The following is a 27,063-nucleotide window of genomic DNA, read 5'->3' as shown; positions in this document are numbered from 1 at the left end:
TTTAATATATATTTATATTGTAATATAATAAATATATTGAATAAATTTCCCTTAAAAGCGCACAATTCACCCATTTTCCCCTATATACAATATTTGTAAAAATTATATAAAGTATAATAAATATTACTTTTCATTTCAGAGAACTCGGAAATTAAAAAATTTTTACATTAATTTTTGGTACACAAGTTCCTGACACTTGTGATGAGTAGCAGAATTAAAATTAATTTATTATTTGCTATTTAAAATAATGTATGCAAAGTACTTGAGTATGACCTTTCTGGAAGTCTAAAGATCTCTGGGGAATCAATTTTTAATTTATTTAAAATTTAAATACGTCAATACGCCACTTTATACATGCATAGTAATCAGAATATGGAATGGTAAAACGATGTCTAACGTAATAACATATTTCAACATAAATTCTAAGAAAAGCAGCTTATCTATTAGGATGAGTTAACTGATAGGAAAACATTTCATTAAACCGTGTGAATTACCAGATCGTAGTCATATGTGCTAATAATGAGTTGTTCAAAGTAATTCAAATAGAAAGAAAGGAAAGAAACATTAATATTAGAAAAACTAGCGATCTTAATATCTCGCGCTTGATATAATTCTATAGAGCTATTAATTATTGTTTCTATTTTCTTATTTTTATTTTCTTATAATTAGTTTTGTGCGCGCGCGCGCGCGTGTGTGTGCGTGTGCGTGTGCGTGTGATATCCAAATGTTTATTAATGTCAACAATAAAATTGGAATGCAAAAACGTAAGACGTGCTGGAACTATTGACCGTAGTGTATATTTGGAAATTTACACGGACAACAAATGTGAACGTGAGTTAATAGTTTTGACAAACATCGATCAAATATAAAATTTAGGATAATTTCATATTATTACATAAAATTCCATTGTAGTTAATTCCACAAGCAAATATATGTATATATCGATTTAATGTAATTAAACTTTATATACAATATGCATTTAAATTGTGGAAAGATGAAAGTACATAACTCACCTCGAACAGCAATACTTTGTTTAATTGTGACAGGTAGCCCGAGTAACGGTTTCTCGTTTGCAATTTTCGCCTCGTCTATTATCGTTGATTGTAGGAAATTATCGATTTCACGTGCCTCTTGAATTGCCGCATCGAAACGATCTTCTACAATAGCATTGATCAACGGATTCACTTTCTTGCATCGCTTCACATACGTGACGATCACTTCTTCGGAGCTGATCTGTCGAAAATTAAGTTATTAACTTTGAATAATTTTGATTCAATTATATTTAAGTGATATTTCAGTGCACGCATCAATTTGGCAATAATATATTGTAATATATTGCCTTCTAAGATGAGTAAAATCTTTCGAGTCTAATCAACAGAGCGACAGTAAACTTACTTCTCTCTTACGAATTTTCTGGGCAATTTCTGTCGCCGACAGTAGCAAAATATGATCTTCGATCGGTGGGCATCGTAGTCTCTTTTTTAAACCTCTCAATTTGAAGAAAGGCCCGAGCAAACAACGTAGAAAAAATAAGCAGTACTTTATTATCCTCATCGCTTAAATCTTCTGTATAGGACGATATAACTGTTCTGACAATTTCTTTTATATTGTTAAGACATAAATCGTTAAGACATAAAATCTGAAGTGAATTTATAATCTTTCCATAATATCAATTATTCTTATCGCTTAAAAAAAATCTTTATTACGTGTTTCTCTTTAAAGACTTCGAATTTCTCAGCTTTGCAATTTTGAGATTAGTCACGTTGTGTGCGATTCATGCAGGTTAAAGATTTCGGATGTCCTAAATAAGGAGAAAAATTTTATTTTTAGTTCACGAAATATTACCAGGTGCATTTTATATTATTAACTTAAACTCACAGAATGAACAAAACAGAGATCACTGTAATAGAGGATGTTTAATAATGAATGGAAACTCCAAAACGCGTTTTGCTACGTTATTGCAATTTATTCCACATGATTGTTTCTAATTGATCCATCGATGTTATCATAAGTCCCACTGACTGTCAAAACACGCTTGTGTTAATTACGGGAGACATGTGCGACTGGAATTACAAAATTTTTAATTTATACATTTAATTTAACACTATTTATAAAGTCGTCGGAATCATCAACAGAGGAAATATCTTTAAGAGGATGTTCCAACAATAAAAAAAAGAAGATCGATAGTTGTCTCGATATATTAAGGTACAACTTTAATATTAATTATTGAATTTAGTGAGAAATTCTGTCAGACTTTTTCGATAATCAAGCGAAAAAAAAGTAAAATATGGATATTCGAAATATTGTTATAATATTTTGAGAAGTAAGCACAATATAACTACAATTGACGTGCTTTTGATATAAAAGGTAAGTATTTATAAATCAGGTTGTTCGATTATAGGATCATCGCTAAATATAAATGTTTCGTCATTTGTTTACAAAACTTTTCTGAAAAGCAATGAAAATGGACGTGTGAATATATTACTTAATTTAACATCCACGTGAAATATCGCGAAGTATTATTACTAAGAGAAACTGTTCATTACACAGAGCCGATTTTAGTTTTATGAAAGATGCAATCACTTACGTTAATCCCATGCACGGATGTCTAACGCAATACTTTGTGGACACTTCCTCGAGGTTCTAGGTCACATCCCGCACGATTTACCGTTAAAAAGGCAACGAAGCGCAATTCATGATTATTTTATTGATGAGACTATCCTAATTCTTTGTTTTACAAACGAATCGAATACACTGATTATTTTAAATTGATAAATCCTTCGATTTACAGTTAAGTCGATTTTATATTCATGACGCAAGAAGATATTCGACGCGTTTTCGCATGAAATGAATAAATCTGGAAAAAAAAGTGTCGCTCTGCCCGGTGAACCGAGATATTAATGATTAAAGTTAATGATTTATTCAGGTAAGGAACTCTATCAGATTCGTTCAAAAACGCGTCGAATAATCTTTTCGTCAAAATTGATAAATAAATCTGTCTTCTGTATATACTTAGTATTACATTTTTTTAAATGTCAAAACAGATTTCTAAGACAAAAAATAAACTACATATAAAATATTTAGAAAGATATTTATCTTTGAACATTTTATCTTTTATTAATATTTTACATACTTATGATTAATTCTATGGTATTTTATTATATAATAGATATTTTAGTTTTTAGTGTTCTTATGCTAAAGCGAGGATAGTGAATGAAACAAAAATAGACAAAAAATTTTTTGTTTATTTAGTACCTACAATCTTTAATGTCCGTGACGGCCTATAAAAAAGTAGCGATACTAAAGTAACGGGGTCAATTTCGTTACTTGTTACTAAAGAAAATGTAACGTCGTTACTTTTTCATTATTAATAAAAAAAACAACGGCATTATATCAAATCGTTACAAAAAAAAACGAAAATGTAACGTCGTTACAAATAACGCGTTATTTCCCACAATCTTGGTTATATTATCTTATCGTACTTACCATATATATTCAACAAGTACTAAAAAAAGTTTAAATTATAACATAAGTTCGACTTGTGATCAATCCATTATAAAAGAAATCAATCAGAATGCAAATGTATGTGAGCAACAATGTTATTTGAATATAAATAACCTAGATATAACAGAATTATAATTAAGTTAAGGTAATTCCGGTAAATACGCCGCGCTGGGATTTACGCCACAGAAGTCAGAAAAAAGAAAGAGTGGGAGTAATTTTCTCGCAACTACTCTGTTACATGCCTTTATAGTATGAATTTGAAGAAGAGAGATAGAATTTAAATTTAAAAAAATTTAAATTTAATAGAATTTAATAGAATTTAAAAGAATTTAAAAAAATTTAAATTTAATAGAATTTAATAGAATTTAAATTTTAAATTTTAAATTTAAATTTAAATTTAAATTTTATTTATTTTATCTATAAAAAAATGTAAAACAAACTTTAATCCTATTAATTTAATTTTAATAATATTCTAATCACGACAAATGGTCAAGACTTAGGCTATTTAACTTATATTTTCTGTAATTCTGCTATGAAATACGTTGAAAAAAAGCAACGCTATCACAATTTTTTTATTTATGTAAATAACAATACTCTTGTTGCACTTCATGTCACGAATATAATAGAGTAGCATTACAGTATCATGTAGATCTTAAATAACCCATAAGAAAGTATATAAATACAATAATTGAATTTTTAAGCGAGGTAGTGCGATTTAAGAGCCGGTGCGATTTTGGCAACTTTACCCTACATAATATCGCAAATAATGATTGAATCGATGTCTCATATAGCGCATTTTGCATCGTAATATCTCCGCTTATGGGGTATGTAGAGAAGCTTTTTGAACAGCTTCTTCAAAATGGTCGTTACTGTACCGCAAATGAATTCTAAATGATTTCTGAAATATATATTTCAATATTGGTTTATAATCTGTATATTTGTTTATCTGTATATACTTTTTGCTTTTTATCTTATATACCTTATCTATATATACTGTCTTTTTTATCTGTATATACTATACTTTTAGATTATGATTTTTCGGGACACTGTCGCACTTCTTAAAGTTCGGGATTTTAACTTTTCGAGATATTGTCTCATATTTAAGAGAGAGAGAGAGAGAGAGAGAGAGAGAGAGAGAGAGATTTCGGGATTGTCTTTTCGGGAAATTGTCGAATTTTTCTTAAATTTTGGGACTGTGACATTTCGAGACATTGTCTTAGTTTTCAGTTTTCGGGATTGTGATTTTTCGGGACATTGCATGTTCACCCAAAATTGAAGTATCACAATTTTATATACAACAATAATATATGATATAGAACACTTCTGTATTTGCAATAAAATAACGCTGATTAGAGCCAACACAGAATATCGATATGAAACTTGATTTATTTAAAATAATCGCAATCGCAAAGAAGTAACAAGTGGAACAAACAAAGTGTGGAGTATATTTATTACATTGATTTTTTGTCATTCTGCAGAATGCATATTTTCTATTGATTTAAATTCTACAGACATTAATTATTACGATTTTTTATTTTTTGTCAAGATTTTATAGTCTATTCGCATTTATATAACTCTTTAGTCTCATCTATTCAAACATCTACGTCATAATTTTTTTGCGATCCTCATTATCGTGAATCGGCATTATTTTATTGTATTAATAAATATAAAGAAGAAAATTGAGATAAAGTTTAATTTAATTATCTTACCTGATTTTTATGAATTTTCAAGGAAGTACACTGTAACATTACGCTCTAAAGAATCTTGTCGAGATAATCTTCATCAGATTCACAGCTTTCGAACTAAACGAGGATTATCCAGATACATCCGTCACGGTCCACGACCATTCATGACTGATTCTTATTTCGCATCGATAACGCACGAAAAGACAGCCGGCAAACGAGTTTGAAAAAGCGACAAGTGGGACAAGTAAAGTGTGGAGTATACATTCTACTCTTTGCTTTTTTCTCATTCTCCAGAACGTATATATATTTTCTGATTTTAATTCTACAGACATTTGTTATTCTCTGTCAAGTTTTTGTGGTTTATTCGCACTATGTGACTTTTTGTCTCATATATTCGATCATCTACGTCATAATTTTTTTTCGAAGTAAAAAAATATTATAATATACGGATCAATTTCACGAAATATGTATATCACCTTTAGCACTGAGACTCGATCGGGTCGCTCGATTATCTTATAATATTCAAGATTATGTTAATGTATACAAAAAACAAACAATTTTGCTGAATTAAATATGTAAACATTTAAATAGACACACATATCTAAAAATAATTTATTATGCAGAATTGAGTCTCAAGCATGATGGGCAATGCTGCAGAAAATTTTAGTAACAGAAGTAAGACATTATAGCAACCAATTTGGACGTTCTTTCCAACAAAATTGTTTTCAGATCTACATCTAGATACATTTTTAAATAATTCAGTAAAACCATTCTTTTCTTTAAATAATTCAATGTGATACATGATATATATGCATGTATACATCCATAGTATATGCACTGCCTGCCAAAAGTTCTGAGTCGGCTGAATATCTCGGAAAGTATGCATTTTTGAAAAAATGTTTCAGATAAAAGTTGCAGAGTTTGAAAAGATCTGTTCACTGATCACATTCGCTTGACCTTGGGTGGCGTCGCCGAGTTCAATGTATCACATTGAATTATTTAAGCATTAAAGATCTAGCTTCGATCGGTATATATGGTATAGACATTTAATTTCAAGTTAAGTATTTTTAATTTTTTATTTTATAAGCTAATTTCTTTATACGATTACACACACACACACACACATATACTGTAATAAGCTTTAAGATGATGTTACCTAAAATTTAATTCAAATTCCATTTTTTTTTAAATTAAAGAAATGTAAAAAGTGAGCAAAACGCAAAATGAAAAAATTGTGCTCCTAATATGAGATGTCCCGAAAAATCGATAGTAAAACGGAAAGTATATCAATATTGCAATTAAAAAACTTTATTTAATGTTTCTAAAATACGAACAAACATAGCCAGCGTGCGCGAAAAATGAGCATACAATAGATTATATTTAGAACTTGTTTTCTGGTAGTTGGAATCAAGCATCGCAGATTCACACTCACTCAACGCTCATTCCGGCACTCGACATTCATTCCGGTTGTCTTTTTTATTATTGTACAATAACATTTATACTTTAGCAACGATTTTTACTATAACATACTATAGCATTCCTAATATTTCATATTAGGAATACCCTGGTATCTCATATTACGATTTCCACGCCTTATAGCTTTACGATCATCAAATCTAACTTCTATAATTAAACAATTCAACATATCCCGTATTTTTCTATTACTACAACCTTACTCTATCACTACATGAAGATTTTATTGCCAAATATTTATTTATTAAATAATAAACAAGGTTTAAATGGTCATCTCAATAAAACTTGAAGACATCCAAATTCTAAAATTTTGTTTTACAATAACTACAGGCATGATCTAATACTGAACTTTACTAAATAGTTTTCAATCCAAGAGCAATAAATTCATAGTGGAACCAATAGATAGCGTTTATTAGTTTAGCAGAAACGCTGCTATCTCATATTAGGCGCCTATCTCATAATAGGGGACTTTCCTCTATTAAGGGGGGAGGGTCATGTAAAATCGAATTTTTCGACACTTTTTTTTTATTGCTTATAAAATTCATTTAACATCTAAAGAATGTATTTTTGATGTTATAAACCCAAATTGGCATTAAACTTTCGCCAATACGTACGACACTAATCGCGTGAATAGACCGAATCATAGAAGCCATAGCAGATCAAAAGAGGCCAGGACAGCTCGAAAACAGGAATTAACGGCTCAAATGGACGATTTCGCAGAGGAGGAAAGCATATTAGATTGGCATTGCAGATTAAACTTATATAGCGGTATGTCTACTTAATCATTAATTGAATACTACTTTTTCCTATCGAAAACTTTAAACGCGTTTTTCTCAAAACACATTTTTTCGCACGCCGTGCAACCTAGCTCAAAAATTAATTGACCGATCGACTTCAAATTTTACACAGATATTCTTTAACTTATTGACCATATCTTGAACCTAAAATATCATTAAAAAATCAATAATAAATATTGTTTATAACAAATTGTTTGTAAAAAGAAAGATCGATTTTTTTTTAAAAGTGTCCTAATTTTTAATTTTCGATTCTTTTTTTTAAATTTAGGTTCAAGATCTGCGCAAGATCATATTTTAACGAAAAAAATTTTGGTTTTTTTATTTCAGATAATTAGGACGACCTGTAGCCTGCACGGCGCAAAAAAAACGAGTCATCCTTGAGCAGCTGTAACGCCATTTTGAATTTTTATAGCACTAAAAAAATTTTTTCTGACAGAATTTATTGTCAATATTACGATGTTTTTTTACCAAAATTTAATAAACCTATTCATTTCTTTTAAATAAATTCGTAAAAAAACGCCTGTTTATATGATCCTCCCCCCTTAATGGATACCGCGCCAATGATCTTGACCTTGATATATGTTGTCCGACTTCCGTAATTATACTGTTTGATGGGGGGGGGAGAGTCGAGGGTGAAAGTCGTGCGCCCTTTGCAGAGGGGGGGAGGACAAGAGTCGAGAGTGAAAGCTACCTAAAACTTGTTGGAAGTCTTTCAGAGTCATGACCTTAACAACATTATCACATATGTGATAATGTTGTTGAATTCAAGTTTTGTTACGTGTTTGTGGATTCTATTAGCCAGTTTCATTTTTATCTATAATTTCGAAACGCTTTGTATACACAAGAAAAAAGAAAGGAAATAAATCTTACAGTGATAATAGAAGGGCTAAACAAAAATTAAAATAATCTACATAGCATCTTCCACACATATTGAGTGTTATACATGGTGTCTTTTTTACTATGTTAAGGCGCCAAAAAGTTCGAAAATCATCTTCACTTTTTAAAATGGAATTTTTTCACCTAATACGTTCACCTGCACATAAAAGTAGGGACATCAATAAATCAATAATTTAGATAATTGTTAATTCAAATATTTTTTTAGATTTTTTTTTAGATTTGAGATATTTTATATTTCGTATCATAATTTGCCAGAATAAAGTATAAAATATCTCATAAACTATTTGATTTTTCAATATCTCTATTTTGGTATTTTTATATTTTTATATGTGTGCAGATTTAGAGGGATCATACCATGTGAAAAAAAATTACCTATACAATCCCGTTTAAGAGATTGAAGGTAACTTTCACATTTCTTTTCGGTACCTAAAAAGAAAACAACATGACTAAAATACATCCTCGAAACCACTTCATTTTTCATCTGAAACATTTTTTTGTATTATCAATAATTTCGAAGAAAATTAACTATTTAAAATAAAATGGGATAATCTATATAAATTTTTGAAAATTGATGCAAACAAAAATAATTATATAAACAGGAGTTAATTTTTGTTTTTCTCATTAACTATAATAATAACTATAATAAGTTTATATGTAACTTATATTGTTTATAATAAGGAGGAAGGGAGGGAGAGAGGGAGGGGAAGAGAGAGAGAGAGAGAGAGAGAAGCGAGCGAATACAATCGGAACGATATTTATTACAGAAAGATTACAAGATTATATTCAGGACTATAAACATTTTAGACGCGGTCCATGCGCCATGATTAGGACGCCGGGGTTTTCCTGTTTAATGTGAAAAATATTATTTACATTGCACATATATCACTAGCGTTACTATCAAACGAGCGGAAAGTTGGTCGCTGAGAACTCTCCGCGAAAAGGCCGTTCCGAACGAAGAGAATACAACCTCATCTCAACACGATCGTCTTCTCTATAAAGAAATGCTCTCGAGAGGATTTCTAGCATAAATATGGTCCTTCCACCCGATGCGATCGAGTTATCATTCGTATTCGCAACTCGACCGATCAGATTATCAGAACCACCGAATCGGCCTCTACAAATCTCGTGTTAAATTTTCACCTTGCGTACGTTCACCCTCAACAAATTACTTAGCATAATTTTAATACATAATTTTAACGCTAAAAGAGCCGAAAATGAGGAACAATCTTGAAAGACAAACATCTTTCTCCCTCGAGATGTTCAGTTAAGAATTTGAAAATTTCCTCGAAAACTTACTTTCTTTATATCTAATAGAGATCTATAAAAGAACTTGCGCGAATACTCGAGAACTTATCCTCGTCAGTTCAGTTCTTTCGGCGCAGTTTTAATCTTTTGCTAATTTTTCGTGCGTAACGTTTTAAAATAACTTCTAACATATTTGCAGAATATCAGGTTTTTTTTTTGCACGACCGTGTCGGACAGTGTCGCGTTTGAGGCACTCGCGCCGCGGAAAGTTGCTCAAGAGGAAAGGGAGAGAGTGTTCTCCGATCGGGAACGTTGCTAAGGTAAGCGTCTAAACATCACGAATGGATAGCAGTTGCGGGTTGGCGTCGAGAGAATCACTAATACTCGTATAAACGCGTATAAGATAAAAAATAGCCATCTGTAGTCGGTTGGATCGTCGAGAACGTAGTTCTCTAGTAGAAGACTATCGTCCATCGCAATCACAAACGGACGCTATTTCTAACGATCTCTGAAGAACGCAGGCAAATGCGAGCTGGTTTTTTTTTACTCTCGCTCTCACTACGTTTTACTATCTTTCCTTAAGTACCGAATACAATATTACTGTTACTATCATTATCATTTATGTCTACATTCATCGTATATACGCACCGTCTTCGTTTCACGGCGTTATCACCTTATTTCGCTGCCGTTAATCACTATCTTGTGTCGTTATAATAAAATACATCAATATATGTATATGCGATTTGTGTATACGTATACATATATACGAGGTTCACGCGATCGAACTCTTAACGTCTACTGCAATGAAAAAAATATGTTTTCCTTTTTAAAACTTTTTTCTCAGCACTTTGGAATTTCCTAAAGATTTCATTTATTATCGCACGCGTAACATGTCGAAAAAAACGACGAATTACTTAATACGTTCATAACGAATCGGGCCATATATAAGTGGCGATAACTGTCGGCGATGTTGATCAATTATTGAAGATAACTCGACACTTGCAACTCGCAACGCACTTTTAACCCGAGATATAAAATCGCTATTAAGTACCGACTAAAAAAAAAGTATTCGAAGTCGAACGTTGCGGATTCGAACTTTGTGGACGATTAAAGTGCTGCTAGAAATCTATCATTCATTAATGCAGCATAAATTCAATTAGGCGGAGACAGACGAAGATAAACATGAGTCAGTGAAATATTACGTTACATCATTCACGACATTCACGGAACAAAGACATGTGATAGTTTTTTTATCGATGACGTTCATAACATTAATTCCTAGAAAACGGAAATTAAAAATTGACGAGAATTACACGAGAAATTGCAGTAAGACGATATAAACGGTCTAACTACCGGTATCTGAAAAGCGTCTGAAGCAGGAAATATCACTTTCTACGGAGATAAAACGCATACAAAAACCCTAGTCGTATAAATAAGTCTATAAGCGCTTAACAGGACGATATCTTAAAGTAGTCGTTACATAATGATGCGATAGCATTGCGCGTTAACTCTTCTTTCCTTTTTAACGGCACTATATATATAATATGTTATTATATCAACAATGTGCAGTTTCTCGATAAGAAATACGGGATGCTAATCCGAGAAATGATAGGAAATAATTGTCTACAAAACTATTCCTAAACGTAAAAGTAACCATACGAAATTCACGATATGCCGTCGCATTCGTACATAGCCGTACGAAGCATCGGTAATTTCTACAGATATAATAGCGACAGTATTTTTACATCCGATAGTAGAGCAGCAGATAATAACAAAATTGCAAAATATCCACGAGCATTACGATTAATCTTGTTCGCTTGCGAAGAGACGCGTGTATCTAGCATTTTCGAATTCTTTTCCTCGAAATGTGCACTTTGTACTTAAACATGAATCATCTCTCCTTTCTGTATCAGCAGTGCAATTGATAAATTACGATTGAAACGTGCTTAGAGAACGTTTGGAGAAAACCGAGTCACAAAGTCGAACGCGCCGTCTCATAACTTCCGTCTCGTTGTCCTTATCCACTCGCTAAGTTTTTTCTCTCTCTTTTTGTATGTGTGTATGCACGTAGTGAATATACAGAATATATCTATGCGCCGTCAGAGAAGAATGAGGTTTCAGAGCGAACACTGTAGGCATTTTCTCGCGTTATCAGTCGCTTGTTTCCGAAACGGTGACACGTTTTTGCCGCTAGTTTTTCCAAACAGAGGCAGATCGTGGAGTTAGCGATTAATAGATCAGTTTAAATAATGTAATTATATGTGCGGGTTAGCGAAGATAGCATGGTTGAGAGATTCTTTGGAAAAGTTTCGAGAGGACGAGTGGCTCGTAGACGGTAGACGGACTCATCGTGCGTCTTTCGCCGTCAGTTTCTCTATTAACTCCTGCAAAGGTGCCAATTCTCTTCTCTCGATCAAATTAAATTCCTACAATGCGATATTATATATTAAATATCAGGAATAAAATCAAATAATTAAATTAAAATAATATATATATACATATATATACAGGATGGCCCATGTAAAGTGTTACAAGCTATTATCTCTGAAAATGTATGTCAAATATGTTCTAATATGTTCAGAGAAAAGTTCTATGACTTTAAGGAGAGCATAAGATGGTACCATTTGTTTGACCTTGGGTAGCTCTTGAGAGCTTTCCAAAACACTATAATTAAGTTCATTTTCATTAAGTATGAGTTTTTTGAGTTATGAGGCTTGAAAGTTATAATATTGCCGGCATTAGCATTACATAAGGTGTCCGACCGATGGCTAAAACCTCTTGAATGTTGTTCAGGATCATGTCCTGGATAACATTTGTCAAGATCAAGGTCAATGGAGATTGTACCTCTTATTTTCATTTTTACGTAAAAATAAATTTTTAGTGCAAAAATGAAAATAAGAGGAATAATCTCCAATGGCCTTGATCTTGACAAATGTTATCCAGGACATGATCCTGAACATTCAAGAGGTTTTAACCGTCGGTCGGACAACTTGCGTAATGCTAATACCGACTGTACTGTAACTTTTGAGCCTTATAACTCGAAAAATACTTAATGAAAAAATATTTTATTATAGTGTTTTGAAAAGCTTTCGAGGTAAGCTACAAGAAAATGTAATAAAAAAAATGTGGGGTTCCATTTAAAAAATTCAACGTAGCCTTGCTCCCACTTTGACAATGCTAACCAAGGTCAAACAAATGGTACCATCTTATGCTCTCCTCAAAAAAAAAAAAAAAAAAATACGATTGTATACCTGAACGAAAAATATGAAATGCTTGAACGACGTATTTAAATGCGCCTCTTCACCGAGCTGCACGACTTCACTAAAATGTTGATGATAGATGTGAGCATATACTCTGAATAACCGCTTCAGAATAGTTTTTGCAATAGATAAGAAATTCTTGGGGAAAGGAACTCCTGCAAAGAAAATAATCGAGAATTAGTTTTCTATTCGGGATGATCAACGAGAAAGAAAGCACGTGAAGAAAATTATATAATTACCGATTTTGGATGGAAATAGAGTCTCGTCGTCCAATTGATCCTGCACCCAGGTCATTAAGTAGTCTATGTATTTGGGTGCTGAGCATTTGATAGGCTTTTTCACCGTGTGACCATCGGCCCAGTGGTATTCGTATTTCGGTCCGGCTGACATGATGGGACAACTTTCCTCTGTACAGAATTCTGTGATGGTACCGTATAACATGTTGATTTGATTGAAAAAATCAACAGCTGAAGGAAAGAGATAAACGTTTAGATCTTGTTGATTTGGTTGATATAAAGATAATAATGGAAATAAAAACAAATTAATATTTCGACTTACTATTAACAGCGACCCATTCGTTCAAATCCTCTCCTTCAGGAAGCATTACGGCCAATCGCAGATTACCGGAGCCTAATGTAGCAGCGGCATGCTTCATCAGGTCATATTGATGAGTACCCTCTGGGATGTTCTTCTTTGGTTTAAAAGTCTTGGAAGACCTACTCCCACTTAAAAAAGAAAGGATAGACATTAGAAGATCGTATCTGTGATTTCTATTTGCTATTATGAGAGATTCAAAATTATTTTAATATTGTAGTTTGATATTTCTTATACAATAATAATTGCATATCTTCACTTAAAAATCTGAAGTATGAAACACAACAAAGAAGAAAGATGTCACATGAATAAGCTATTTATCATTATAGATAAATCAATGGCAATCAGTTAACTATCAATGCTTATTAATGACACTTATATTACTGATAAGATTTAAAAAATTTCAAACATTAGGTGTTTAATTAAAATCTGAGAGATGAATGTATATAACATATGTGATTCTAAGACTCCATTATGTTATTTTAATTCATTATAATTTTTTTCAATAATTTTATTTTCTGATTTATCAAAGATTGCATTTCTTTAATAATAATAAGAATAAATTCTCCATTTAGCTGCACTTTTTTATATTCCTAAAATGTTTAGATGAAGAATCCAAATATTCAAATGAAGATATATATCGTTTTTTTACTTCAAAAGTGATAAAAAAAATATAATTTTTTAAAAAAGAAAAAAACTATTTTTCAACTTAACAGAAAATTATTAACTAATCAAATAATATCGGCAAAAAATATAACATCTCTTTTGATAAAAAGACAAAAAATATTCTTCCTTTTTTGTTCAGTTTTTCAGTCTGCCAGTTTTAAATCTTATCAATAACAAGTCGGCAGTTAACTCTGCCATTAATTTATCTAATAATAAATCTAGTATTTATATGATATCTTCCTTCTTGTACATACTTCTTAACGTATTTAATCTTATCGCAATTTTGTGCAGTATAAAAATAAAATAATATTAAAATTAGACCAATAATTCCTCCCTCGAACTAAATAAGATTGACTTAAGTTGCTTTCCTTTTAGGAGATACAGTCGACATAAACGTCGTTCTATTCTTCTTGACATTCAATGAATAACAAAATTAAAATACTTGTGTCGATTGTCTCCTAAAAGGAAAGCAGCCTTATTGTCTTGAGATAAGAGTAACACATAAATGTATTATATATTCTTACGTTTAGAATAAATCTTTACCCGATATTATAACGCACAATGCCACAGTTTTTGAGGCGATGTGCTAAATAATGTCATTTAAAATACATCGTGTAATATGGTTCAATTAATATAAATTAATAATAAAAGTGTTGAGAAGAGCTACGAACCATAAGAAAACAATGTTTAAATTGAAGATATAATATAATTAAGAAATAAAACAAAAAATACACAAACGGCGTTTCGAACCCGATCGAGTCTCAATGTTAGAAATATAAAGTGTTAAGTATATACATATTTAAAATATAAAACGTTTAAAACTGGTAGATAAAATAAAAAAAAATATATATATAGATTTCTTTTTAATCTCTAATTTCATTTAATTTCATTCTAGTTTTAAGAATGAAAGAATTCTTTATTTAAGAATGTACATTTTTCTCTCAATAATAAATATGATCGTTTCCTGCATCGAGTCTATTTTACAATATAAATCGAAGAATAATAGTATTGAATTCAGAAATCTCTTTTCTATAAATATAATCTTTATTTTTGTCATTTTCGTTTTATAACTTTAAAAAAAATTATCTTTTTTGAGTTGTGATGATTTTGATATCTTACAAAATTATAACAAATCTGAAATAATTCATCAAAAGTGACATAACTCGAAATATCATTAACAATTTCTTTTTCAAACTATATTAACTCTAAATGTTCTCTGCAGAAGATTCCTTTTTATTTATAAAAATGACACAATTCAAAATGTGTTACTCTGATAGAAGGTATTAGATTGATGCAAATAAAATGACGTTTTCTTGTGTATTACTATTAAGAGCAGCTGTAACTTCATTAAAAAATGAAATTTAAATTTAAAAAAGGATTTTAAAGCTTGTGAAAACTTTACTTTCAAAAACTTACCATATTTTTTGAGTTTATGTGAGTTTGGTAATTTTTACATATAGAAAACTACAAGCTGAAAAAAATGAAAAATTTTCTTCTCACTTCGTAGGTCTGTCACGTGCCGAAAAAAAATTGGGAAAATTTTTGACTATCTATCGTAAAAGTTTGAAATCCCTCATTCCCTACAAAATCGTTTTTTAATAATGTTCCTACGATTTATTGTTCCTGAATTACTCGTGGATTAAATAAAAAGAGCATTCTGACTTTAATTGCTCATAAAACTCCATTAAAAATCATTATATCACAATAAAAAAAAATATAGATTCATAAAGCTGAAACTTTGCTCTATCGAATGGTATAATCGCTAATTTTTTAAAAATATTTTAGAATATATTGGAAAAGGAATACCATCATTTTATAATACGGAAAACCGACATTTTACTTGCATCAATCTAATATTATTTCTTCAAAAATTTTAAGAATGATACAAATGCTATTTGATGGATAGACTGTAAAGTTAAATTACTTTTGAGAGAGAGAAAGAGAGAGATGATCGATGGAGTAATTTTCATCTAACTTATGGTAAAAAATTAATATATCATTTTTTTTAGTTGTGTCACTTTTGAAATAAAAGAATGACGTAAAGATATGTACAGTGAACAAGAGGCAGGTAGAAAAACGCAACGTTATCTTCCTCTCCCTTCCCTTCACTCTTTTTTTCTTTTCTTCTTTATCTATATCTCTATACACTTTCTCTGGCCATCGCTTTTTTTCTCTAAACAAAAAAAAGGCAAAACATATTTTCTTTCACAAACACGAAAAATGTAAATAAGTCACAGTTAAAAAAAAAGGAACCCTGCTCGATCGCGACGCTCAGCTGATCGTGATCACGCGCACGCAGAAAGCGACGGCGTTATTTATCACGAATGTCAAAGTGGCTCCGAAAACGTCGACATCGTGGCACTCTCGATGACGAGGAGTACAAGGCGCGGCCACCGAGACAGATGATTCATAGATTACGTGCCGCGTCGAGCGATAATCCTGACGTTCGAGGAACATGGTGGGTCCCGCAGGAAGACGCGCCAAAGAAGAACCTCCCGCACAATAAGCGCGCTATTTTTACTCTTGATCGATCCACCGGTAGACGGCATCAAAATTAATGTCATCCTCGTCGAATTCGTCGTGGAGAACAAAAATTCGAATATTAATTTTAGATATGAAAGAAAAAGAGAGAAAAGAGGACATCCTGGAATAGAATAAGAAACAAAGATTAGCGGAATCTTTTCTAAATAAAAATAAATCATCAGCTGTCACAAAAGGAGGTGAATAAGATTAAAATTTCTCCAGTGGCTTCGTTCTGTCTCGTCCTCGTAGGAAGTACGAGGACGTATCGATCGGAGGGCGGCGATTTAATTCGACTCGACTCGACGGTGACGGTCGGGGAGGAGAAAGTCGCGGAGGCGAAGAAGAGACTCACAATAGAAAACTCATCGTGACGGGCTCGTCGTAGCTGTGGCTGAGTTGCTCCGCTTGTTGGGTCCGCTCTCGCCCGTTCCGCTCGGTCGCGTGGTCTGCTCAGGTCCGCTGTGTGCGCTCCTTGCTCAACTAGACGCGTAACGAGTGAAGACAACGGACTGTGCGATTATGACGACGACGACGACGACGACGACGACGAGAACGTGCCAGCCAGCCGGCCGCCACACTCGCGAGTCGCGCGTGCGATCGCCCTCCTCTTCCTCACAATGCTACTTGCTCTCCTTGTCCTGTAAACGCTGCTATACCGGGGAGACGAATTGCCGTCCGAATCACACAACCCAAGCCGCTCGCTACGTCGTCGTCAGTCCACTAAATTGTCCGGTTTCTCTTGTACTATTCTCTTCTCCCTTCCCTAATTCCTTTCTCTCTTTTTCAAACTGCGGGACGGTGCATGAACGATCTGGCAAGAATCACGGCGGTGCGACGGGACTCGTTACGTTGGCTACAATGAGGGGCTGCGCAGAATAAAAGTGATAAATGTGATTGGCCAATTCCAATGGACTAATCAGTTGATTAAGCCAATCGGCGTCTCATAAAGTGACCCTGAGCGGTTGTGCTTCTGGGCTGCGTTCCAAAACTCGACTCTGTCAAACCAAGTATCATTTTATCCTTGTTGTACACCGAACGTTGAACAAGGATAAAAGATACTCGGAGTTGACGGAAGTCGAGTTTTGGAACGCATCCTGGGCTGCGTTCCACTTGACGCTCGCAACGCTCGTGAGCATCGTTTGTCCTTGTTTAACATTTGATAAACGACAAGGATAAAATGATTCCACGAGCGTTGTGAGCGTTAAGTGGAACGCAGCCCTAGAAACACGGCTTGCATCGATCGTCTTGCCGAACGCGTCGTCACCGTCCACCATTTTGTTCACGAATCTTCGGTTTCGATGCTTCCAAGCATTTTCAGGTACTTCGGTTGTGTCGAGCGTTTGTATGCAGTATTCAGCAAACGATTTTGAAGATAATATTGTGGAGATTCGAGCATATTTCTCTAATTAGTTGTTACCTGACATTGCGCTCGAGAACGGGAACAACAGTATATCAACGCCCTAGACAGCGGTAAGTCTGGCGAGTCGGTGTCATGAATCTTGTTGAATGCCATTACTTCTCCCAACATCAGTCGTAATGGCATTCCCCGCGAGATATTTCATCAAATATTTGTGCATCTATTGAGTCTGTTTTTTTATAACTATACTAGTATTTATGTTTGGAATTTCAATTAAAATTGATATACATTTGATATTTGACTAAAACAATTTACTGCAGGAATAGAAAATAGATCTATATGTCACAATACCCAACGTTTGGTGTCGGTTAAATTCTTCATGACTTTTGTATTATTTTTGCTTGTGAGTTGATTAAAAGTGAACGCCGCGATCAACCGAACAATTATTTTGCGATCGAAAATTATTTGCCCCTACTTTCTCTTTAGCCGTGTCTCGTTCTTTTCGATTTATCTATCAATATTCAGCATATGAAAATCGACGGAAATTGTTGGTATGTCCCGGTTTTTGTTTTTCTTTCCTCTTTTTTTTTTGTTATTGTTTGTGATCAGTGTATGTTTCTTGCAAAAACAATTTCTCCAGGAAACGTAAAAAGCGCATTACATATTTCAACATGTAATGTGAATCTAATCTTTGGAAAAATTGCGAAATTGCTGGTATCCAAGTAATATAATTAAGTCATATATATATATATATATATATAATCAAGTTTGGTATCAAGTTAATAGAGCATATTAAAGTTATATATTGATCTAAGTGTATTAAAATAAAATGCAAATACTTTGAATTAATAAATTAGGAAAAATGTGAGTGCATTTAGTATTATGAATTGCTCACTGAGTATTCAATTTGCAAAAAAAGAATTAATTGTTTATTTATTATAATATAATATAGAATAATTTTTATCTATTATAAATAATCTTTAATACTATATTTCTTATTACTGTTTATTATTTTTCTAAGGTGAGCGATATGAGCGCAATTTTATGTCACTCATATTGCTTATTGAGTGCTCGTGGCCTTAGAATTAGTAAACAGTAATTAGTAAGTAAGAAATATAATATTAAATATTATCTATAACCAGGGTTGGGTGCTAAGTTAAAAAGATAAAAGTTAAGTTAAATAGTTAATTAATTTTAACTTAACTTAGTTACATTTTAGACTCTTAACTTTTTAACTTAATTTAGTTACATTTTATCGGTAACTATTAACTTTTAATTTGATTTTTTTCAAGTCAATCCTCAGACACAATGCGAGGGGACAATGAGTATATAATTTAGTAATTTTATATTGTATAATCGTTACTTGCGAACAAAAATAACCAGAATCTTTAATAAATATGCTATGAGAAAGGAAAAATACGAAAAATTATGTAAAATAGATAAACTTTTTCTTTTTTCTTTTTTTTTTTGGTTGTTCGTTCGGATCAAATTTAACTTTTAACTTTTCAATTTTTTTTTATTAACTTAACTTTTAATTCAATTAATTTTATTATGGATTAACTTGTATTTTAATTAAGTTAAATTTTCAAGGCTGTTAACTTTAACTTAGTTTAAAAAAAAAGTTGACTTACCCAACCCTGTTTATAATAAATAAGATACTCTACATTATGAATGTTATAATAAATAAACATATTTCTTCTTTTTTTGTTCCCTGAGCATTCAGTAAAAGGTCTGTAATACTAAATGCACCCTATATATTTAAAATACATATTTTACCAAACATTACCAATAGTATCGAGGATTTTGCAGTTTCTGTTTTTACATTTATATTAAATATACATAAATTGTCTATAATGGCTTTATATGCACTGAGTGTGCATTAGTGTGTCTAACTGAACTCGCTATTATAATTTTTCTGTACAATTACATTCACTTCGTTGTGTTAAATTGATTATAAAATATTTCGTTTTTGTGTTTGCAGATATTATTTATAAGGAAAATTTTATATTAGATTAGAATCATGTCGAGTGGTAGTGGAGATCATGAGGAAGAAGGGTATGTCGTTAAGGTGCGTGGACTGCCATGGTCTACCACTGTAGATGAGATTATGAAATTCTTTGGCGATTGTTCGATCTCAAATGGCAAGAACGGAGTTCATATGACTACGTCCCGCGAGGGACGCCCTAGCGGCGAAGCCTATGTGGAAATGGATACTCCAGAAGATATTGAGAAGGCTTGCAAAAGAGACAGAGATCACATGGGCCACCGTTATATCGAAGGTTAATTTATTATATTCCTTTAACATGTAATGGTTGTGTTTAACAGAAAAAGCAGTTTTCAATTATTGTAAGATACTTTAATATAATTGGTTTTACCTTTACTTTCTCACTGGACCTAAATGTATAATGTTGCTGTTTCAGTTTTTAAAGCAAAACGCGGCGAAATGGAATGGGTCGTGAAGAGGAGCGGTCTTAATTTGGAGAATGCGATGGACGATGGTTGCGTGAGATTGCGCGGCCTGCCGTTTGGTTGTTCAAAAGAGGAAATTGCACAATTCTTCTCAGGTACTTAGCATGTAACGATCAAAGTACCCAGTATCAATGCTTTTTAATTGATATCAAATGTCATTGAGATTTTATTTAATCCTTGGAAAACAGATACCTATTCATCTTTTTCAAATATGTAGCTTTTTTATATTTTTACACGTCCCTTTTCATAAGATAAAAATGAATAAATAAAATTCAACAATTTGTCTCAGGAACGCAGCGACGGAATACTTTCGATGGCTTTAACATAAATTACTAAAATTACTATCTTGCATCAATGAGTTCTAGCAAGCTGTAACAATTGCTTTCTAACAATATTAGATGCTTATTTTAAAATTAGCTACTAAAAGTAATGAGATAATTCTCGCTCGAACGCACGTATCGAAATTGAATTAGATGAAATTAAATTCCATCTGAAGAGCGAAGTTTCTGTGTTCTGATATCGACGATTAGCCTCAGTTAAGATTTAAGATTTCGCTAAGATCCGAGTTGTGCTATACGAATGTGTCGCAGTTTTATGATTTTTATAATTTGTACGAACGGAACGAAAATATTTTCATTGCGCAACTTGGTGATCGAGCTTAATTCTTAACTTTGGTTTTCGGACGTGGCAATTTAATGTCTTATATCTGTATAAGGAGAATCACGAAGAGAAAGAAGAAAGAAAGAAAAAGAATGCGCACGTATGTGCGCAATTTTAGAGTCCTTAAAATTTTGCTTTTATAAGGGTTTTAATAAACTTGACCATAACTTCTTTTTTCTAATGGGTGCCTATAAGCTACAATATCGATGTTTGATTATATGTGGGTCAGGGTTGGAGATTCTTCCGAACGGGATATCACTACCGACAGACTACACGGGCCGCAGTACTGGGGAGGCTTACGTTCAATTTGTTAACAAAGATGTTGCGGAGCGCGCTCTGCAGAAACACAAGGAAAAGATAGGACACAGGTGGGGCACTGAGACGGTATAGCTGGGTTTGGGTATACTTATGACTTTTCCATATCATTTATATTAATGATCGTAGTACATGTAGGTATATACATTTCGTTTAGTAAATAGTGGGAACGAATTCGATACGGATGCAGCTTCTTTATCTTTCCCTGAGGAGGATTTTCCACGCGAGAACGAAAATGGAGGAACCATTGTATTTGTACTATTATTAAGCTCTATTCAGTATATGTGTATTCGCACATTTTAAAAATTTTCAACATAAGCTAATTTAAGAAAATTCTGCATCTTGCTGTGTCGAGATAAATAATTTAACAGTCTTTTAAAGTCGTGAACAAATGAATTTCTTTTTGTGTCGAAAGAGGATTATGACTACCTCTAGAAAATTTTTCTTATTTGACATAAAGAAACTGCCTCTCTCAAAACACAATTATAACCGAATAGTCGTACGTAAGCGAAAGTACTGTGGACCCAACTACTTATATTTGTGGGTGGGTGTTGGAGGGCGGGAGATAGCCCCTTACCATCATCACCAAATCCCATGGGAGGTGGGTAGGGCATGCCAAAGCTCGGTGGGTGCTACAGAGAGAAAGAGAGAGAGAGAGAAAGAGAGAGAAGTGGAGAGAAAGTAACCATCGATCCAATACGACAACGTCTAGGCGACGCCCATAATTGCATTTTTTGCAGATATACGTTAAATTTCAAGATTAAACTGTCTTGTAAACTCAAGATCGTCTTGTAAATTTTAAAATCAAACTGTTTAGCAAATTTCAAACCGCTTTATTATTACACTAGGAAATTTTTTTATGTCAGTGTATGCTAAATAAATTGATAATCTACGTTAATGGAAATGTTCATCTGCAAAAGGGTGCAATTATAAGCGTAGCTTACCCGAAGATCGTCGGCGTCGCATGGGCTTGTGGGGTACGTGTGACGTAGATACGTCGGGAAGGAATTTCATCGTGGGAGGGTCTCTTCGCAGGTTTAATAAAAAATTGCGAAGGTTTAGTATGAATATAATTGTTCTGTCACACTTGTAAACTCAACTTCAATGCCAAACTGCCACACAAGTTTCCTCCTTTTTTTTTCTTTTTATTGTAAACGTCAGACAATAAATAATTAATCTCTCGCTACTGCTGTGCAGGAATGACTCCTCTTTCCACCCTTTCTGTTTCTATAGAGTTGACGTGTATCAATGTTTTTGTTTTTCTTGTCTCTCACCATTTGTGATATCTCAAATTAAATCCGTATCGTTAAGTTTTATCGAATTTTCAATTTGGTGGCATTTGTATGGTGAGAGTAATAATAATAATAATGACAATTATTTATTTGCTAACGTGTCGCTCTGCGCATCTCTAACGCGTATATCTTCAATCGTTAACAGATATATCGAGATCTTCCGAAGCAGCTTATCCGAGGTACGCGCTAGTATCGGGCCGAAAATGCGCGGTGGTCCGATGGGCGGCTTCAATCAGAGGCCCGCGCCGTACACTCGTGGTGACCGCTTCGGTGGGATGAATCGTTTTAGCAACAATGGCAGAGGATCCAGAAATAGAGGTGATTCCTTTCATCTATCGAAGTACGAAGACAATCGTGCAGGACAATACCGTAATAGAGACTTAATATACAATTCACGTACTAATTCATTACGTATGTATTTACATGTCTTATAATTTACTTCCTTAGAGCTTGTAGTATTTTCAGATTTATCGTAAACTGTAATCTGCTTTAGACTTTGATAACGGTCCATGGGGAAGTGGGAACAATTACGGATCTCGTGGTGGCAATATGGGAATGCGTGGCAGCATGGACATGAAGGGTGGCAATTACAGAGGCAACAATGACTCCTGGGGCGGTAATTCCGGCGTGTATAGTATCCATATGCGAGGACTGCCGTTCAAAGCGACAGAACAAGACATAGCTGATGTAATTCTCATAACCGATAATAACGAAAAGACTCCATTTTTCAAAAATTCTTTCCTAATATTCAATAACATAACATTTTGGATCTTATTTTACAGTTCTTCAGACCAATCGAGCCGGTAAACGTTCGCATTATTCTTGAGAATGGTGGTCGTCCATCTGGAGAAGCTGACGTAGAATTCGCGACTCATGAAGAAGCTTTGAAAGCAATGTGCAAGGTTCGTGTGTACTTTTTTTATTTCTTTAATCGAAGTCAACTTTTACTTCAGATACTGAACGTATATACGATTATGTATAATTATATGTGTATATATGTATATTGTGTGTGTATATATATATATATGTTATATACACGATTTTTTTCACGTGTAGAAATTAAAAATGATTTCTAAAAGTTGACTTAGATTTCCAATAATTTGTACAGTTGCATAAGATAAGTTAAGTTTAATTTCTTCGCGTTTCATTATAGGATAAAAGCCACATGTCGCATAGATATATTGAACTATTCATGAACTCATCCGGCGGATCAAGTAACATGTCACTAAGTGGCATTGGCAATTTCTGTGGAGGTAATGCTGGATCATATGGAAAATTTCCAAAAACACGCTACAGAAGATAGAAACTATTTAAATTAAAACTAAAAAATTGTTATTTTCTAAAATATTTTAAAAATATATAAAATAATTTCTTACAAGTCACATCGACAATTTCTATAGAGATAAAATTGTTGGATCATATCAAAAATTTCTGAAAACACAAGATAAGCTAAAAAAAATTGTATCTAAAATATTTTGAAAATATATTTAATAATCTCTTACAAAATTATTATAAATTGAATTTTGTATATATTTTTCCCTATATTACATAATTTGAAAACATTTTATAATTTTTACCACTTTTAAATCGCATGCAAATGTTCTACTCGCATTTATTATATCACATTGACACAATATTGCATATTGTTTATCATGTATTTTGTTTATGTATACATACATATAGATTTCTTTGTACACAGGCTTAAGTAACAACTTCAGGCCAGGATACTCGCCAAACAACAGAACTTTCAACTCGCAGTTGGGCGGCAGCAATTATAATAGTTTTTGAGACCGGGCAATGCGTTTCTAACGCTAAATATTCAAAAGAATCAAAGTGATCGGTGAAAAAAAAACGCACTAATCTTCTAAATCACGTTGATGCAATATGAATAGATTTTATTTTATTTTCTTTTTTTTTTCGTATAGTCTTGAATTATATGTTAATCGTAAGCCAAATCAGTAGTGTATAAGTACTCTTGCTTATTCTTTTATAACATAAAGTATGTTATAAACATATACAAAGTATGTAATTTACGTAGACATGTAATTTAATTTTTGCTATGAGCAAGTCTAAAGGTGGAAAGACAATTTCCCCTTATCTTTGATAACTTAATTTTTTTTTTCCCGTTTAAACTGAGCATAATGTCAACAGACAATCGTACGTCGTCGAAATAAAATGCAAGGCAAAAATTTCTTGGGGAATATATTATTGGAAAAGAGTGTAGCTTTAGGAGTTTGATTTAGCCATACAATTAGATTAAACGCGATAAAGGTATTTCTTGATTTTAGTGGCGACGTATATGATATTTTCTAATGTAATGTCAAATATTAGAATTATAATTTTATATATGATATATATAAACTTGTTACTTATCGTAATAGCTTTGATGCAGGCTTAAATATGATAATCGTCAATATGTGTCGAGACGTAGCGACGAGCTGTAAAGCGCAAAATATACGATTATAATCGAACTAACTATGGTTCGCGATTACACCTCAATAAATTCATCGTATTGTCTTATGTATTGTAACATGCGGGATCCTATCCTCAGATAGCCGCTCACATTCATCTTTCACCACAACGCGATAATGTACTATATGACGTATTGTATAATCTTGGAATAAGAATTATAATTTCCATTGACATTTATAGATGTTACGAAACTATATGAGGAGACGCCGCAGCTCTCTTCGAATCTGTATGGCTGCATGCGGATGTACGGCTGCAAGTGTCAATATTATGTATATCTTAACGCAGATTTGATTTCGGTTTATATTATCGCACATGTTTGAATAAAAAAAAATGTGAAACAATGAGGAGAAAGTACGTAAAATGCGTAATTCCTTAGACAGAAATAATATGAATGTGAATAAGTTAGACTTGTTATCTCAATCGAATGTTCGGCTTTGAACAGATTTACGCTGACCGAGTAAATCTAACTTGTTTATATTTGTATTGTTATACATATTCTTAGTTCATGTATTATATTCTTAGAATAAAATTTTCATCCAAGATTGAGAAAAAAATCCAATCTAAAATCATCTTTGAAAATCTAATCGGTGTTCCTTATCTCACATCCAAAACTTCGTTTATTGACTATATAATATCAGCGTAAAGGCATTAGTCAAATAATCAACCAAAATAAACTAATATCAGCCATCATTTAAAAAATTTTGGTAATATTAGCTGGTGAATGTGCCTTGAAATCAATTATAAAAGATAAATAATTTTGCTTATAATAGTTTTATGCAGCAAAATGACCATATTTTTCTGCAACTTTAGATAGACTTTTAGACAAATAAGTGAATCCAAATGAATTTTTGCACAAATATTGTTTAATCGATATGTTTAAAATTTGAGTTAATTATTAATGTTCCTCATTAAATTTGCAAATAATTTACAAAACACGATTTTACATAAGAATCAAGACTAAGAATATCAGATAATTATAAAGACTAAGAGTATCAGATTCTTATGTATTCTTATGTATTCTTATATATTCTTATGTACACTTACGATTATCTGAAATATTTGATATTACTGATTGTGATGATGGCTGGTTCGGTCAAAAGCACACTTATTTGCAGATTTGCTTCAATTTTTTTCATATAATTTTTCAGAATTTTTATGTAAATTTTAGAATTTCTAATTAATTTTATAACTTTTTAGAAAATTTCTCTGATTTTTGATAGAAATTGAAGCACTTCACATAGATGTTGAGAAAATCTGCATCTCTTCTATTTCTAGAATTCTAGAACATTCATATATGTAAATTCTGAAATATTCTAAGATTTCTCTTCTAATGAAATGACATGAAAAATTAAAAAAAAGATATAGAATTTCAGTATTTCTGAAAAGTGTTCCAATTTGTATAAAAATTCTGAGAAAATTTTTCTCGAACAATTGCGTTCGAAAACACTCCGAGTATCATTTTATTTGCGAGTATCATTTTCTCATTATTCACAAAATGTTAAACAAGGATAAAATTACACACGGAGGCACTCGGATAGTGTTTTCGAACGCAACCCAGGATATTACAAACAGGATTCATTCATTTATTTACAAAGCAAATTGAGTATCTCACTTTCTATACTTTGATTAATTGCTTTATACAGTTTATATATTTATTCAAATAACAATGTAATTTTGTATATCCTGATTCGTTTATTCAAGCATTCATTTATAACTCCAAAATATTTTTACAAGACTTGATGTACCGAAGATAATCAAGTTTTGTAAAAACGTTTCAAAACAATGCAGTGAACTCCGTGGACTCGAACGCTGTAACATAATTAATATGATCTTTTTGGACACCCCGTATACAGT

General features: G+C 32.4%; 3 protein-coding genes across 7 annotated transcripts in view; 1 reads left to right on the top strand and 2 right to left on the bottom strand.

Annotated features, from left to right (window-relative positions):
• The window catches only part of LOC108720542 (fatty-acid amide hydrolase 2-A), an 8,055-nt gene extending 6,001 nt beyond the window's left edge, over positions 1 to 2,054 (bottom strand). For both annotated transcript variants that reach the window (XM_018444613.1, XM_018444614.1), the window contains exons 1-4: positions 1,879 to 2,054; positions 1,707 to 1,801; positions 1,396 to 1,584; positions 1,014 to 1,233 (exon numbers count right to left, since the gene is read on the bottom strand). In XM_018444613.1, coding sequence (XP_018300115.1) covers positions 1,014 to 1,233; positions 1,396 to 1,554 — 379 coding nt within the window. In that variant the 5' untranslated portion in view covers positions 1,555 to 1,584; positions 1,707 to 1,801; positions 1,879 to 2,054. The remainder of the gene's footprint in view (positions 1 to 1,013; positions 1,234 to 1,395; positions 1,585 to 1,706; positions 1,802 to 1,878) is intronic.
• Positions 2,055 to 6,295: 4,241 nt separating this feature from the next.
• On the bottom strand, positions 6,296 to 17,441 carry mats (MOB kinase activator-like 1). Of its 2 annotated transcripts, XR_001936532.1 has the most exons (6): positions 16,997 to 17,441; positions 13,420 to 13,586; positions 13,101 to 13,328; positions 12,853 to 13,016; positions 11,134 to 12,027; positions 6,296 to 6,318 (listed from the first exon to the last, which is right to left on the bottom strand). XR_001936532.1 is itself a non-coding variant. In XM_018444619.1 (5 exons), the coding sequence occupies exons 1-5, from the start codon at positions 17,008 to 17,010 to the stop codon at positions 11,947 to 11,949; spliced, it is 654 nt and encodes a 217-aa protein (XP_018300121.1). In that variant the 5' UTR covers positions 17,011 to 17,441; the 3' UTR covers positions 9,095 to 11,946. The 2 variants fall into 2 exon arrangements, 1 of the variants encoding a protein (XP_018300121.1); XM_018444619.1 differs by lacking the exon at positions 6,296 to 6,318 and having other exon boundaries at positions 9,095 to 12,027.
• Positions 17,442 to 17,913: 472 nt separating this feature from the next.
• Positions 17,914 to 25,684, top strand: glo (heterogeneous nuclear ribonucleoprotein glorund). 3 transcript variants are annotated; one of them, XM_018444618.1, is made up of 9 exons: positions 17,914 to 18,114; positions 19,983 to 20,280; positions 20,422 to 20,565; positions 21,360 to 21,498; positions 22,883 to 23,055; positions 23,231 to 23,424; positions 23,520 to 23,639; positions 23,891 to 23,990; positions 24,437 to 24,525. In XM_018444618.1, exons 2-9 carry the CDS (start codon positions 20,022 to 20,024, stop codon positions 24,523 to 24,525), a joined length of 1,218 nt encoding a protein of 405 aa, XP_018300120.1. In that variant the 5' UTR covers positions 17,914 to 18,114; positions 19,983 to 20,021. The 3 variants fall into 3 exon arrangements, with proteins under 3 accessions (XP_018300120.1, XP_018300117.1, XP_018300118.1); XM_018444615.1 differs by having other exon boundaries at positions 22,883 to 23,148; XM_018444616.1 differs by lacking the exon at positions 17,914 to 18,114 and having other exon boundaries at positions 20,022 to 20,280; positions 22,883 to 23,148; positions 24,437 to 25,684.
• The last annotated feature ends 1,379 nt before the right edge of the window (positions 25,685 to 27,063 follow it).

This window comes from Mycetomoellerius zeteki, unplaced genomic scaffold (assembly GCF_001594055.1).
Source record: "Mycetomoellerius zeteki isolate Tzet28-1 unplaced genomic scaffold, Tzet1.0 scaffold151, whole genome shotgun sequence".
NCBI classification, from domain to species: Eukaryota; Metazoa; Arthropoda; class Insecta; order Hymenoptera; family Formicidae; genus Mycetomoellerius; species Mycetomoellerius zeteki.
The sequence above is the reverse complement of the archived record's forward strand: the minus strand, read 5'-3'. Positions and strand labels throughout refer to the sequence as shown.

Excerpts from the sequence above, each read along its gene's own strand:
- glo (XM_018444616.1), top strand. The coding sequence starts at position 20,022 with ATGTCGAGTGGTAGTGGAGATCATGAGGAAGAAGGGTATGTCGTTAAG. Across the intron at positions 21,499-22,882 it reads AAGGAAAAGATAGGACACAG|ATATATCGAGATCTTCCGAA; the intron begins GTGGGGCACTGA and ends AATCGTTAACAG. Across the intron at positions 23,149-23,230 it reads TTCACGTACTAATTCATTAC|ACTTTGATAACGGTCCATGG; the intron begins GTATGTATTTAC and ends AATCTGCTTTAG.
- mats (XM_018444619.1), bottom strand. Across the intron at positions 13,329-13,419 it reads CGAATGGGTCGCTGTTAATA|CTGTTGATTTTTTCAATCAA; the intron begins GTAAGTCGAAAT and ends TCTTTCCTTCAG. Across the intron at positions 13,017-13,100 it reads TCTATTTCCATCCAAAATCG|GAGTTCCTTTCCCCAAGAAT; the intron begins GTAATTATATAA and ends TTTTCTTTGCAG.